The 16,103-nt window shown below is 41.8% G+C and overlaps 1 protein-coding gene across 1 annotated transcript in view; it reads right to left on the bottom strand.

Annotated features, from left to right (window-relative positions):
- Positions 1-1,281: 1,281 nt before the first annotated feature.
- AHCY (adenosylhomocysteinase) overlaps positions 1,282-16,103 on the bottom strand; it is a 49,489-nt gene continuing 34,667 nt past the window's right edge. The window contains exons 9-10 of the mRNA XM_089514074.1: positions 4,696-4,890; positions 1,282-2,072 (exon numbers count right to left, since the gene is read on the bottom strand). Of these exons, the coding sequence (XP_089370200.1) occupies positions 1,941-2,072; positions 4,696-4,890 (327 nt within the window). The 3' untranslated portion in view covers positions 1,282-1,940. The remainder of the gene's footprint in view (positions 2,073-4,695; positions 4,891-16,103) is intronic.

Below are 16,103 nucleotides of genomic sequence, written 5' to 3'. Positions count from 1 at the left end.
TCCAGACCCTCCCCTCTAGATTTTATGTATTTTATAATAAATCCCAGTCCCCTAATAGTGAGAATGTGTTTGGGTAGAAAACAAACTGTGGCAAATAACAACACTGAGTGGGCATGGATATAGATCCCTCTTTGTTGTTAATGGCACAGTAGACACACTTGTTCCTCTGGCAAGTACATATTTCAAACAGCTGTAACTCCTGACCAACTGTAAGAATGTTATGACAAATGCAGAGTACTCTCTTGTCAACAGTGAAGTCAGGAAGTATTTAAAATTTCTAAGGGCAGGTTCACACATAGAAGCTCACTGTCAGATGAGTGAAACATCAAGGGACTACTTGCATGTATAAAGACACTTGTGTTGAAGTCGATTTTTGCCTATAGTGACCCTAAGGTGAACTTATCACAGGGTTTTCTTGGTGGGTTACTGCAAAGGGGGGGTTGCCATTACCATCCTCTGAAGCCGAGAGTGTGACCTGCCCAAGGTCACATATCACCTCAAATAGGGTTTTTTTCTTTCACATAATCCACCACACCAACACTTACCGAAGATTAAGGGTCATGATTGACCTCCTCCAAATGAAATATAAATATATGTAATCTAACACTACTACAGCACTCTAACTCATCCTATGTAGCTTTTGATAAGTGGTACAGTAAACCTTTATTGTGTGTAAATGGCTCCCTTACTTTAGCGTTGATTTGAAACCCCTATGAATTAAACAATGCAGGTAGGCAAGTTCTTTTCCTTATTTCCAACCCTCATTTTAATATTTAGCATTTTGTGTACTTTAAAATAAATTTTGAAATGCATTCCAATAGGGTCTATTCGCATCTGCCAGCTATCAAGTGTGGAGTAAAGTAATCAGACACAATGAAAGCAAGTGATCTATAAACCATATTGGGCAGAGCAGTCCTGTAATTATGCCACCATGAAGGAGAGATATCCAATACACCTTTTGAAGTTTGTCTTGGCCTTCAGCCAGTGCTGTGATAATTTGGAGGTTAAATGGCAGCCTTTTTCTTCTAACCACACGTAACCATTGCACATATACATAATACACACACACACACACACACACACACACATATATATATATATACACACACACTCTCTCTCTCTCTCTCTCTCTCTCTCTATATATATATATATATATATATATATATATATGAGAGGCACAGTATGACAGATAAGGCACAAAACCTAAGCCTCAGCAGCTATTCACTGCTGGCATCTTTTGAGAATTAAGTGCTCTCCAACTTAAGTTACCTCAAAATACCATTTTCCTGGACAAATTTGAATCTGTTTTTACTAGGGAGATTATATTCAAAGCAGAACAAATTTGAGACAAAAACTAGATACAGACCAGTGTCTGCAATCCAGAAGATTCAAGGACTGTATGCAAGCAAATCATTTCATTTCAGAACATCTCCAGGTTAATTCCAATTCATAAGGTACGACGAACCATTCATGAAGCAGTTAGATGAAATCTACTGTGAAATTAGCCTCTACTCATCACTGGTGAGAGAAGGATCATTGTAGAAAGCAGCTGTTCATTCTCAGACAGTCAAGAATTCAAAGGTGCCACATAGAGGACCCTAGAAGCAGGGGTCCAAAGATGAGATCAAAACTAACAATGTTCTTTTTGACTCTTCAGCACAGCAGTCACTCAGCTGAAGCACTTGCAAAACAGTTTTTTGGAGAAGTGCTAGAAAAATTCCTGGAAATGTATTTGGAAGGAGGAAGGGGGGGGGAAATAAGCAAGATCTTTATATGGTGTGTACATTTTGGGGGGGGGGGGTAACAGAGAAGGGCTATTCAATGTGTATGAATATTTGTATGAACATGTGGAGATACGTTCAACAGATCCCAGCAAGGAAACAAGCACTTTGAAAGATATTACATCCTTGTGTCCGGAGACTTTGGGCATGACCAGCTGCTCAGTACCTGTAATGATCTGGTTTGAAGGGACCATCTTTGGGGAGTCCCAGGTACTTGGCCTGCTTATCACTTAGCTTTGTTAGTTTCACAGACAGTTTATCCAGATGAGCAGCAGCCACAGCTTCATCCAGCTGAAAGAATGGGAAGATACCGTTAAGCTACAAGGCAACACCACATCACTGAAATAAATGTATATACAATGGGGTCCCAGACTAACTCAGATCGCCATTCCACTGTGTTTAGTGTTGTAGCGGTTACAAGCCACCAACCTCTGTAGAATGGGTGAGCCCTTTTAGAAATCTGAGGTGTCATGGATTGAGACTGCAAAGTAAAGCAAGTGATCTGCAGTCACCTACCCACTTCAGGTATAGTTTCCCTGCATTATTCAGAATGGGTTAGGGCACAGGAGGTCATGGGAATCCACCACCTCTCTATTTATGCCCATGGAATACCTCCAATCTGTCCTCTTTGTCTCTGACTACATGACAGCCCTGACACTGAAGAGGTAATGGCTGTGGAATCTGGAAACTCCTATGGTCACTGGAATGCCATATAATTAAAAGCTATAGGGTTTTCAAATACTAAGACCAAGTTATTGTAGCAGCATTCTGTACCTGTTCATTCCAACTCTATCTTGCATGCATCTGAGCTTTACCCAGAGAAGTCAGATTGGCCGTAACTACAAAAATGTCACAGGCTTTTAGTTCTGACCATTTTAAAAATTTTCATGCACTTGTGCTCTGTCCAAAAACATGCTGCATGCAGCAGTCTCAGGCTTTGGGAGGAGGCACCAATAGCAAGCTCCAGGTGCCAGACATGCATTTTTCCTGCTCTGCCACATCTGGGAACACACCAGCCTCCATTTCCACCTTTGGAACAGAAATATCAGAAGTGTTGCAGACAAAGTAGGAAGAATATGCACCTGGCTCCTAAACCTTGCTACTGTTGCTGCCCTATGCCATAGGGGCTCACTTTTCTCCTCTGCCTCAGAAAGCCCACAAACTACCTGCTTCACAAGACCAGGAATGTGAGCCTGACACCTGGGACTTGCCACCACATTTGCTGCTGCCCTGGGACTGCTTCTTGGCCTGATTGCATGCAATCACAAGTGTTTTGTTTTTACAATTTTTGCATTTTCAGTCTGCCTTGGTTAAAGCTATGAATACAGAGCCCACAGATACCAAGGACCCTTTGTATATTATAAACTTCCTAGAAGTCTTAACTGAAGATCTCATCACTGTTAAAATTAATCCCAGTCTGTAGAAGTTTATGCCACAATTAATTCTGCTTGTCTCAGGCTGTGCAAGATTTTATTTTTTGAATTTGATGCAACAGATGAGCATGGCTTATTCTCTGGAATTTGCCACTGTATAGTGCCTCCAGGTATTAAATCTGACATTCAACAGTACTGTCACATCTAATCTTTCCATCCTCACAAAATCTCTGGGCCACTTTTTTGAGGAGGATAAAATATACTGAAAAGCCCTTCAGCAAATATATGCTCAGTCCATTGTGGATAGGTTTATCTTATTCACTAAAGCAAAACTTTTTCCAATTATCACTTGTAGATCTGGCTGAATTTCAAAGTAAGCGGAACCTAGTTCAAGCCTCACCATCTTGTCGAATTCATGGGCTTGTTTTGGAAAATTGAGGCCAGATGACTGTTTTAAAAAATGAGAAATTTACAACATATTTGAATACCCACCCCATTTAAGAACAAAGAATTCACTGATAATTCTGATAATTAAAGGAGAAACCCACGGGGAAATAAAATGGCAGAAAATCAGTCAAGCTTTGAGATTTTGCAGACATGTTGGACACCTGGACAACTAGTAACAGATTGTGGCTGGTTTGACTTGATGTTCAAGGAGTGACATAATCCCTCTCCCCATTATGCCCATGCACAGAAACAAGCCACAATGAAGTCCAGAACTATCACCAAAAAGAAAAAGACAAAATTGAGCCACATGAAGTTCCATCTCTCATTATATACACAACATGTAAGTGTATAAAATCTTCAGAAAAGTAAGAACCACTGAAATGTACAGCAGTCCCAAAACATAAAATGAAATTTTCAAGACACAAGATCAAAAGTTTGAAGTTTTTAATCCATGGCAGATTAAAAAGATTACTCTCCCTAGGGAAGATTACTCTCCCTAATAAGGATCTCTTTATAGGAGGCAAAGGGTGAGTTCCAAATAGGCCCAGGCACATCCGACTATTATTTATGCCACTGGGTAACAGCTAAAAGACCTTTTAAGCCACCATTTTATTACATGTTAAATGCACTTATTGCAAGGACTTGAGAGTTGAAGAAAATCTAGTGGTTCTATTCATTACTTTCAAAAAGATCACTGTACTAGTCTGCTTTACCATAAAAAGAAACAAAAGATTCCAGTAGCACCTTTCAGACTAACTGGTAACACGAAATCTCTAGCACTACCTTTTGTGGATCCAGCCCAGTCAGATGCAAGTGGATTGTGTCCACAAACACCTATGCTAGCAATTTTTGCTTCCCAGATATACTGAAGATGCTACTGGTGCATCCAATGATACAGACTGTGTACGCAAAAGCTCATGTTAGAAATTTCTTCTTCCCAGTTAGTCCCAAAGTTGCTACTGGATTCCTTTCTGGCTTTTGATGTTCAATACATTATTGTGATGGCACTGCTATATTATCTCCCAATCCCTGTGGGGAGTATATCCAGTTTTATGTACTACTTTCACCAAACAAAAGACAAGACTATCACTCACCTTCTTTGGCAGAATATGGACACCTACTGCATATTTGCCAGGATTTGTCCAGAGCTCTATTTGCGCCAGCACCTGATTGGTGAAGGAATTGCTCATGACAAAACTGGGATGACCCATGGCACAGCCCAAGTTCACCAGTCTGCCTTCTGCAAGAAGTATGATGTGGTGGCCATTTTTCAGTGTGTAACGGTCTACCTGAACAAGTTTAAAAGAAGACTCAGTGAAAAGAGGTTTCTCTATAATGGCTGTGTCCACCTTATTGAATGCTTTGTCAACAGAACTCTACTAGACAATGACCCTGCATTGTTTTAAGCAGTATTTCAAAATTTGGTTAAAGAAAACATCTGGTTAAATGTTTCATTAGTGACTCAGTATGTTAAGAACAACTACAACTATGTTAAAAACAACAGCCATTTTGTTGGGTATTTAAGATCACTCTAAAAAATACAGTCATCTGCATTTGCAGATTTGATTATTTGTGAATTGTTGTATTTGTCACCCCCTCCGCTGCTGCTCTACACCACTTTTAACAGGGACTTTGATAACACCGGTTCGTTGGGAGGAAATCATACTGGCAGGGTGATTAGACATGGTTGTGTTGCTCACTCCTTTGCACAGGGGAGGGGGCTAAGGGAGAACAAGGAAGAAAGATACACATGTGCTCTTTCTGCTCGCTCACTTGTGCAGGCGAGGAAAGCACAAGGAGGGAGGATGTGCATGTTTGCTCACTCATTCAGGCATGTGGAGGGATGAAATGGGGGAGTATGAAAAGGGAGAGCATGTGCGTTCCCTCACTCACTCAGGCAAATGGTTGGGCAGAAGGGGGTGGGACAGGTGTTTGCTTTTTCCTTCCTCCCATCCTTCCTTCCCATCCCTTCCCCCCCCCCCCCCCCATACACACACCTATGGGAGTGAGCAAGCAAGGAATGTGTATGAGGCCAGGCCCAGCCACCCTGCCAGTAGATACTTTTTCTGTTTAATAAATACAGTTTCAAGGGGGGCTAGAAATATTGGCAATTTTCCCACTTTTATGGGGATCCTGCATCCCTGACCTCGGCAAAAATTGAGGGCTGACTGCTCATTTTATTTGCAACCTCAATTCCTTTTCTGGGACTTCTGCAGGAAATTAGCTTTTAAAATACAGTTAAAACAAAATAAAAAAATAAATACAAATCATTTTAAATAGTATTTATTTAATTAATTAATTTCTATCTTGCCTTTCTCCCCAAAGGTACCCAAATCACAAATAAAATTTCTAAAAACATATTGCAATAAAACAATTAAATCATCAGCTAAAAACAATATAAAATTACAAATATTAAAACACAATAAAATCACAATACTCATCCCATATAAAACCCATCCCATGACTACACATTAAAAGCCTGCTTGAATAGAGCCGTTTGCCTCCCGATGAAAAACAAGCAAGGAGGGGGGCAGCTTTGCTTCTCGTGGAAGGGTATTCTAAAGAGCAGGAGCAGCCACCAAGAAGGCTCTCTTGTGTCCTCACCAGGCGAGCCTGTGATGGTGGAGGAACTGAGAGAGAGACTTTCCCGGAAGATCTTAGGATTCTAATATGTTTATATTGGGAGATACGGTCTCTCAAATAATCTGGACCTAAGTAATGTAGGGCCTTATAAGTCATAACTAGCACTCTGAAATGTGCCCGGAAATGAGCTGGTAGCCAGTGAAGCTGTTTCAGCAAGGGAGTTATGTGGTTCCTATTACTGGCCCCAGTCAGCATTCTAGCAGCAGCATTTTGTACATGCTGAAGTTTACAAACAGTTTCGAAAGGCAGCCCCACGTAGAGTGCATTGCAGTAGTCCAAACGGGATGTAATCCAGGCATGTGTCACTGTAGTCAGATCTGACGTCTCAAGGAATGGGTGCAGCTGGTGCACAAGTTTTAACTGTGCAAATGCACTCCTGGCCACTACTGAGACCTGGGCATCCAGGCTCTGAGTGGAGTCCTGGAGCACACCCAAGCTGCAAGCCTGAGATTTCAGGGGGAGTGTAACCCCATCCAGCACAGGAAATGTCACTGCAAGTAATTACAGTTAGCACCCATTACAAGTCAAAAGCCAGCCTAAATTTTTAAAAAAGCCATTGGTAGCTGATGGAAGGAAGATCAGGAAAAGGGACAGCCTAGCCTCCCAAAAAACAGAACTCCACATTTAATATTAAATTAATACTTAATATTAATATGAGTGGAGTTTTTGTTTGTTTGTTTTGAGCTTTTATTTGGTCATGTCCTACATTTTTTCCATGCATGTTTCCCCCCTGGAAGCCCCACCCCAGATGTCCTGCCCCTGGCGGGAATGCCACTGACTTTGGGTACTCAGTCTCTAAAAGGTTTGACATCACTGGGCTAGCCTGACAACCCCTTATGTGAAAACACATACTGAAGGATGAAAGAGATGGTCCCAATGGGGCAGCTTGGAATGGTCCATTTAGGCTGGATTGGGGCCACAGCAAACAGACGTGTAGCCCCAATCCAGCCAGCTTCCGCCCCAAATAGGAGAGGAAAAATATGCTCCTATTAGAGGCAGAAAAAAAGCTGCCCCTTTGTCTCTGGGGCCAGCTTTTTTCTAGCTCCAGGCCATGTGGCATCTAAGTGCCATGCCCCAAGTTGCCTAGAAGCTGCCCAGCATGTAACTACCAGTGTGACTTCTGGGTGACCTGGGGGGCATTGCATGTATAAATGCCACACCTCTTAGCCAGCTGAAGCTGCTGGTCTGTTTCAGCCTTGATTTAGCTGGAAGACAGCATGGCTGATACAATGCAAAACAGACTGGCCTAAGATAATATGCTCTCTGTATCAACATTTAATGGTCCACAATGCAGCATGCATCAAGCCTATTTCCAAAGGCCAAAAATGCAGGTGCGGTAGTGTCTAGACAAGTTTGAGCAGCACTCTATTTTCACAGCATATATCCCATAATGCAGCATTCCCCAAGATGGCAGACTCTAGACATATTGGACTATGATTTACATAATGCTTTTGCAAGGGATTATAGGAGTTGTAGCTCAACACACCTTGATGTAACTAGGTTGGGAAAAGCTATTGTGATTAATAAAAGCTATTGTAATCAATCAAAAGAAATCAGGAGCAATAAAACATGTCAGTTGCATTTCAGCCATTGTAGTGTAGAAAGCCAACCTCCACGTTACAGCAGTGGGGAACATGAGATCTCCCAGATGCTGCTGTGAAGCAGGAAATTCTATTTCCCCTCCCCGTAGTTAGCCTCTGCAATGCATAGTTTACAAAAACATTCTATAGCTTTAGCAACTTGTTTATATTTAGGAAGAGCAGTGCAACCTGTTCAAGAAATGTTTTTGGAACATAGAGGATATTGTTGTTTTCGAAGGAACACGAAGCACAGAGTATAGTACTTTGACACAAGTTAGTCAGAGGGAAGATTTCTAATATGCTAACTTTGGGTCTTGCGTGGTTCTCTAACCTGACCCCAAAAAGCATATCACAGACCCTCATAGTTAAGCAAATTCAAATGCATTTTTTTTAGCTATAGGCAATTGCACCCCTTCAGTTGGACCACAAACTCCAACAGCCCTAGCTAGTACAGCCATTGGGTAAGGTATGCTGCCAGGTGGAATCCAGCAACAACTGGAAGATTGCATTATCCCCATCCCTGACTTCTGGAGGAATGTTTTTGATCTAATTCAACTGGTGCCAAACTGTAATTGTGTATTTTAGACTTCCACAAATTACAACTCCAAAATTCTGTAGGATACAACCAATCTAATTATTATTATTAAGAGGGAAGGAAAGAATTTTAAAAAGATATGGCACCAATAGCAAATCAAAACTAGCAAACAGACCATTTCAAAGAAAATGTAGGGCAATGATGGCTAGACGTTCAGGGAGTTTGCATGTTCCTGCCATCACTGACAGAATGATACAATTGACTCTTGTAATTATTAAAAGGATGAAAACTTCTTGTTATTTGTGTGAGAGTAATTTAACTTAAAAATAAAAGGAATACGCATGGATGTTTTTGTTTTGTTTTGTTTTGCAGGAGGTGCATCTTCAAACATAAATGGTATCAAATATCCCCAGGAAATTAAACAACAGTGAAGCAATGAATATACTAGTGACACATGTTAATTTTGCTTTATAAGGAATAGTAAAAGATAAGAATAGAGACATTATGATTAAAAGCAGAAGAAAGCTGTCACATTAGGATACAAAACAGGCACCAAACCATGCATATGGGGATGAACTGCTTGCCCAAAGATGAAATAACCTTTGCAGGGAATTCCAGTGTAGTAATGGATCCTAGCCAGGGAGAGAGTACTGTAATCACAAAGCCAATTGTACCATTTGTCAAAACACATAAATTACCAAAACTGAACAGAGTGGCAGTTTTAGCAGATTAACAGCAAAAACTGAATCCTTCTTCAAAAGTTTTACTTGTTAATCTGGTTTCTCTGAGTTCATTTAGGAAGTTATGAAGCTGTCTCCTAGTAAAACCAGCAACAGAGTCATTGATGTGAACTTGTAGTTTGAACTAAGAAATATAGATAAAAGCACTGCATAGGAACCAAATTTTGATTAACATTTCATATATTTATGCTGCTCTGGATATTTAAAAATATCCAAAGGAAAGAGGTTTTCAGATGATGTAATATGAGATATGTTATGGGCCTTAACCTTGTCTCTGACTTACAGCAACCCTATCTTACTGTTTTCTTCAGAGGAAGTTTGACACTGTCTTCCTCTAAGGCCAAGAGTATAATAATAATAATAATAATAATAATAATAATAATAATAATAAACAGAAGTACACAAATGTACACTTTACAAACAGTAATCACATAAGCATCCAAATCGATATATAAACTATTAAAAACAATATTAAAATTACAAGATTAAAACCATACAAAAACTAGCTTAAAGTGCTGGTGCAACGAGTGCAGCGGGGAGAGAGCAGATCTTACAACATCTGGGGGAAAGCCTGTTGGAAGAGGAGGGTTTTTAACCTCTTCCTAAATAGGTCAAGGGAGGTAGCCGAGCGGAGCTCACCGGGAAGAGAGTTCCAAAGCTGCAGGGCCGAGATAGAGAACGCCCTCTGTGCAGTCACAGAATACTTCGTGTCTGGAACCCTCAACAGTTGCTTCCTGCCCGACCTGAGAGCGCGGGGCGGATTATATGGGGAGAGGCGATCCTCCAAGTACCCTGGGCCCAAGCCATTTAGGGCTTTATAGGTAATAACCAACACCTTGTATTGTGCCCAGAAGTGAATGGGCAGCCAATGTAGATCTTGTAGGACAGGTGTTATATGGCTGGTCCTGGAACATCCAGAGACCAACCTCGCTGCCATGTTCTGCACTAATTGAAGCTTCTGGGTTTGGTACAAGGGTTGCCCCATGTAGAGCGCGTTACAGAAATCCAACCGAGAGGTCACCAGTGCATGTACTACCGTTTCAAGGTCCCCCCGGCCCAGGTAGGGTCGCAGCTGGCGTATCAGCCGAAGCTGATAACAAGTGCTCCTGACTGTCGCATCCACCTGAGATGTAAGGTGGAGCGACGAGTCCAGAAGCATCCCCAGACTGTGAACTGAGTCCTTCAGGGGGAGCGTGACCCCGTTCAGGATAGGTGGACAAATATCCATCCCCGGGCCCGGGGAACCTATCACGAGTACTTCCATTTTTTCTGGATTCAAGCTGAATCTGTTTTCCCTCATCCAGCCCATTACTGACTCCAGACAGGCATCTAGAGGGGAGATGTAATCCCTGGTCACTGCATCAGTCGGAGACACAGAGAAGCATATTTGGGTGTCATCAGCGTACTGATAACGCCGCGCCCCGTGTCTCCAGATGATCTCTCCCAGCGGTTTCATGTAAATGTTGAATAGCATGGGGGACAAAATGGCTCCTTGAGGGACACCAGATGTAAGTTCCCTCTTATCAGAGCACACGTCCCCCAGCTGCACCATCTGGAATCTGCCCGAGAGGTAGGAACGGAACCACTGGAGAGCAGTGCCCCCGATACCTAACTCCCTCAGGCGTTCCAGAAGGATACCATGGTCAATGGTATCGAAAGCCACCAAGACGTCTAAGAGCACTAACAGGGACACGCTACCCCTGTCCATGCCCAGACAGAGATCATCGACCAGGGCGACCATGGCAGTCTCGACTCCATAGCCCGCCCGGAAGCCAGTTTGAAATGGGTCTAGAAAATCAGTATCATCCAAGACCGACTGAAGTTGAATGGCAACCACCCTCTCGATCACCTTCCCAAAAAAAGGCAGCCGATAATTACTTCGAATCAGGGGATCCAGGGAGGGCTTTTTTAACAGCGGTTTTACAATGGCCAATTTCAAGCTGGATGGAAATCGCCCTTCCCTGAAAGATGAATTAATTATGCGGCGCAACATAGTAGTTACGGCCGCCCCGCCCCGAGCCGCTAGCCAACAGGGACAGGGATCAAGAGAGCATGTTGTCTTCCTAACACTTCGAAGGATCTTGTCCACTTCCTCAGTACTCACAGACTCAAAGTGATCCAGTACAATTGAGTCCACGGACTTGAGTATGATTTGCCCCAGTTCAGCCAGTAGGTTTCTGTGACTGATCAGGGGATTCAAACCCTGGCTTCTCAAGAGTCCTAGTCCAACATTCAAACCACTGTTCCATGCTGGGTCAGTTATTTTTTTAAAAAAAAAACCAAAAAGATTAATACTCAGGCCCGTAGCTAGCATAGGGCAAGCGGGGCACCGTCCCCGCACCGCCCTCCCTCGCCTCGCAAATGTCTCTCTCTCAGTCTTCCCTCCTTGGCCCGGCCTCCCTTTCCCAACAACAGGGAAGTCAGGACTCGTGGCCATGTGGGGGTTTGAGGGGGAGGCGCCAGGCTGGCAAAAGGGAGCCAAGGTGGGGAGGGAGGGACGGGAGTGGTGCCAATTTGCGAGGGCTGCATCAGGCTGCATCCACACTGGAGAAATAACCTGGTTTGGCAGTGCTTTAACTCTTTTCTGGCTCAAGGCTATGGAATTCTGGGAGTTGGAGCATGCTGTGAGGCCCAGAGCTCAAGGGTTAACTCTTTTCTGGCCTTCTTTTATAGGACATGTCCTACATTTCAGACTTCTGCCCAGAAGGAATTTCAAAACAACCTCCATTTTTTGTATGATGACCAGATATCCTTTTCTAGGATGTGTCCTTTGTTTCAACCTTCTGTCCAGGAGGAATGCCAAAATGTCTTCCATTTTTGGTAGGATGACCACATGTCCTCCTTTATCCAGGACACAGCCTACATTTCAGCTGTTCCGTTTCGACGTGGTGCATGAGCCACGTCATCGACACACACTCCGTGTAAATGGCGGTCCGCCAAGATAGCGCCCGCAGCTCAAGGTAGGTCTCGGGACATTAAAAAATATAGGGGCCCCAAATGTACTTCCTACCCCAGGCCCCCTAAAGGCTAGCTACGGGCCTGTTAATATTATGATGTCACATGTTGTGAGTGGTACTTATACTTGTAGACTTGTTTTGTACTGGGAGGGCCCGCAACCCAGCATAACTTTCAACAACCTGCTATTACTGCTGTGTATGAATGACATTTGGTTTGAGTAATATCTATATTATATATCAGTAATACACACACGCACACAAACATGCACACAACACACACACACACACACACACACACACACACACACACACACACACACAGAATAATCAGCAATACATATAAACTTCTAATTAGCTTTTGGAACTGGGTTACAAGTTTGGACTACTTTGCCATAGGGAGTCTTAAAAGTAGGAAAGGGATAGTGTGGGCTTCATGCAGCCTCGAAGCCCATTTAAATTGTTTGGACACTGATTCCTCCCTCCCTCCAGAGAATAATACCTCCAGGGGATGTAATTCTCCGATAAAACACAGTGTGTCTTTGTTTACGGAGGGGGGATTCATCCCCCCCCCACTCCAGCCTGGAAGTGTTTTTTCAGACCTGAAGGTCATTTCTACTTTGAATTGGAGGGGCTAATGTGAACCCTGAATTGAGATTGTTCATTCTTTCCTAAAGAGTCTGTGCCCAGAAAATCTATTGTCTGTAATGCCTACATTTCAGCAAAAACAGGTAAATTTAACCTCTTTCATTGCACCTTGACTTTTAATGGAAGAGCCATTCAGCAGTTATTACAGGCTGCTAAGAGCCTGTAAGGAAGGAAACATCAGTACAATACTAAGATCTGCTTCACCCTGTTCCTTTGTTATACTGATAGGGCATCAAATAAAATCTGGTTAACTGGGGAAGTAAAAAAGAGTATTGTATTTATCTTCATCTGGAAGATAAGTCACATAGTACCATGGCCCTTCTGTAAATTCCACTGGTTACTATTTTCCTCAAAGCCTGATTCTAACTGGTGATTGTTTTTTGAAATATCTTTCTACTTACACATAATGTTTTAAGCCCTATTTAAGCATTTCACAGCATTAAAATAAACATGCAAGCTAGGAGTGGGGCCACACCAGGCTGACGCTGAGAAATAATGACTCATGACACTCATACAGAGTACAAACCTCTGCACAGAAGATTTCTCTCTGTACACAGGTGGGGACCTCTTCATGCAAGTTGGAATCTTGTGCTCTCAGGATACTGGCTCATGTGGCTCTTTCCGTGGAGAACTGTACATGTGGGTCTCATAGGGGCAGGTTATGTTACAAGTATCCTGCTGTGGTGGGGACTACTCAGCAGAAACATGCTTCTATTTTAACTATGTCAAATGCCTAAATAGGATTAAAATCTTCTGTATAAACTAAAAGAAGTTTTAAAGTCAAAACACATCTTTGTCCTTGCCTTTAGTGCTCTTCATTAGGAAAGGATCTTTAATGCTTAACATAATAACCAAAGTGGAAAGGAATCCATATCTTTTAAGAAAGCAAGAGGCTAATCACTGGAAAGTCACCCATGTGGCAAGAGAATGCCACTTCATCAGTATCTTCAGTGCAGATAGCATAATTATTGCCCATTTTAAGGTACTAGTGAGTGTGAAGACTGAGAGAATTTATGACAGAACTGTGTCTACTGAATGCTGTAAGTGGAGATAATATGGAACTGCAAAAAAAAAAAAAAAAAGAAGATGATGATGATATTGGGCTAGCAAGATGTTTGTAACCACAATGCTTTTTTAAAAATATTATCTATTAGAGAAATGTCTTATGCCATAATCTATGTATGACATACTGGAACAAATAAAATATACAGTGGGTCCTTCCCTTACGTAGGGGATCCGTTCTGGAACCCTCCCGCATATGCTGGAGTCCCTTTAGAAATAATGGGGCTTGTGCCCACGGTGCAGCACGGTACGCACACCACAAGCATGTGCCTTTACTTCTTCCGGGACATGCCAGGGCTTTTTCCGGCACGGCTTTCAGCATATGCATAAGGCGCACCCACATATGATGCCGGTGCACTGTATATGTAAAAAAGAGAAATGTGTTAAGTTCTGCAAGAGTTGAGAAGAATAAGGAAATCATTTTCACATGATGTCTTGTAAATACATACAGGGATTCTAGGGGAAGGTTTTTCATAAAATACAGCAGAGGGTAGGCTGTATTGTGTATTTTGATTTAGTAGCCTATTAAACAGGGATCAGAATAACTAATGCTGCAACTTCACTATACTGAACATACGTACTGATCAGGCATGCTCAACTAAGAGTGGGGTGGGAAACATATGGTCCTCAAGATGTTATAAGTGATTTTAAGATAAAACGCTCTACTCTGGTTTTAACAATAAGTTTTTGGATGTTTCTGGTTGTTCAGATGGTGTCTTAATTTAAAATTATATTGTTTGTGTTTTATTATCTGTATTTTTATACTTATATTTTACTATTTTATTGATGTAATCCCACCTCAATCCACAGGGAGAGGCGGGAAATATAAATTATTATAATTATTATAATAATTATTATAATTATTATTATGTTGCTGAACTGTAACTGTCCAGCCAACACAGACAGCGGTGACAAATTCTGAGAGTTGCAGTCCAGAATCTGGAGGGCTTTAGATTCCCACCCCTGGCTTAAGAGAAAGAATAAGTTGTGTTTATCAATAAAGATTTATGGAACAGGCCAGATAACCTTGAAGTTACACCTCTTCTGAAAACCTTCTAATCTGAGCATATAGGTTTCGTACACCTGAGAGAAATGGGGAGAAAAGATAATATAAATTCTGTATTACTCTCAGGTATTATCCTTTTCCCATGGCAACTCTGAGATTTTTTAAAAAAAATATTAAATGCTTTTTAAAAGCATCTGCTGAAGTTCGGTATTCCATATGCAAGAGAACCAATGCAAAAGGGCTAGCCGTACCTGAACAGAAAAGTGATTCTCACTTCATCTGATCTTTTTATTTTTGTGCCTCCAACAGATGAGGCAGGAACACATATTTATGAACTGGGACAGCACCCGTCATTAGGATAGAACTGCTATGATCACAAGCACTGCTGAGTTTCTGCTCAACTTGTCTTTTCTACCATTTCCATGGCTGTAAACTAGTCTGGCTTTCAAAATGCAATTAAAGCATAGCAAACAGACAGGTTTGCAGCAAAATGAAGTTTCATCTATACAGTTGGCCCTTCCCTTACGTGGGGATTCGTTCCGGACCCCGCCACTTAAGGGAATTACCGCGTAAACTCAAGCCCCATTAGAAACACTGTTTCTTCCAGGGTGTGGGAGAAACCTTTCCAGCACGGCTTCCAGCATATGCTGGAAGCTGTGTATAGCGTGCCCATATGATGTGGGCGCGCTGTAGTTATATTCAAAGCACTTTAAGTCTGTTACTATACTATCAAATGCTTATATAACAGAAGGTATCAATGTTGTATTAGAAAGAAAAACATCACATACACAATCTGTATGTCCAGAAAGCATGAGAGACAGCAAGTGGGTGAGCCTACCTGCTCTTAAAGGTAGGATTAGAACCACTCATAGTAACTCCCCACACAGTAACAATTAGAACCAATGGACTCCATTTTGGATGTTCCCTGAGACGCCCCTTAGAGATGTTTGTAGACTTATTTGATTCCATGTAAGAAAACAAAATATGCTGCTTAAAACTAGCAGCAAGCAAGAAGTAAGCAAAAAAAGCGAAATTGGAAGCAGTGTACATAGACATCTTTGGAAAAGAACTAGCTGGAAAACAGCTCAAAAGGCCAATCTCACTAAAACATGGATTTTTCTTAGGAATTTTATTAGGCTGGTTCTAATCAAGCACATTTTACACTCTGATCCAATTACTCTTTTTATGGCCACTCCTTGTATACTTTGGCATGCTGGACATTTAAAAGAGATGGGATGTTTTTATGTTAAGTCTGCATAAAGGGATAAAAAACACTTTTTGATGTGTTCCTACTAAAGGATTTACCATATTCTCAGCACCTGGAAAGTTTCAAA

This window comes from Sceloporus occidentalis, unplaced genomic scaffold (assembly GCF_023333645.1).
Source record: "Sceloporus occidentalis isolate IW3139 unplaced genomic scaffold, rSceOcc1.0.p SCAF_3, whole genome shotgun sequence".
NCBI classification, from domain to species: Eukaryota; Metazoa; Chordata; class Lepidosauria; order Squamata; family Phrynosomatidae; genus Sceloporus; species Sceloporus occidentalis.
Note: the sequence above shows the minus strand (reverse complement) of the source record. Positions and strands in the feature narration are given on the sequence as shown.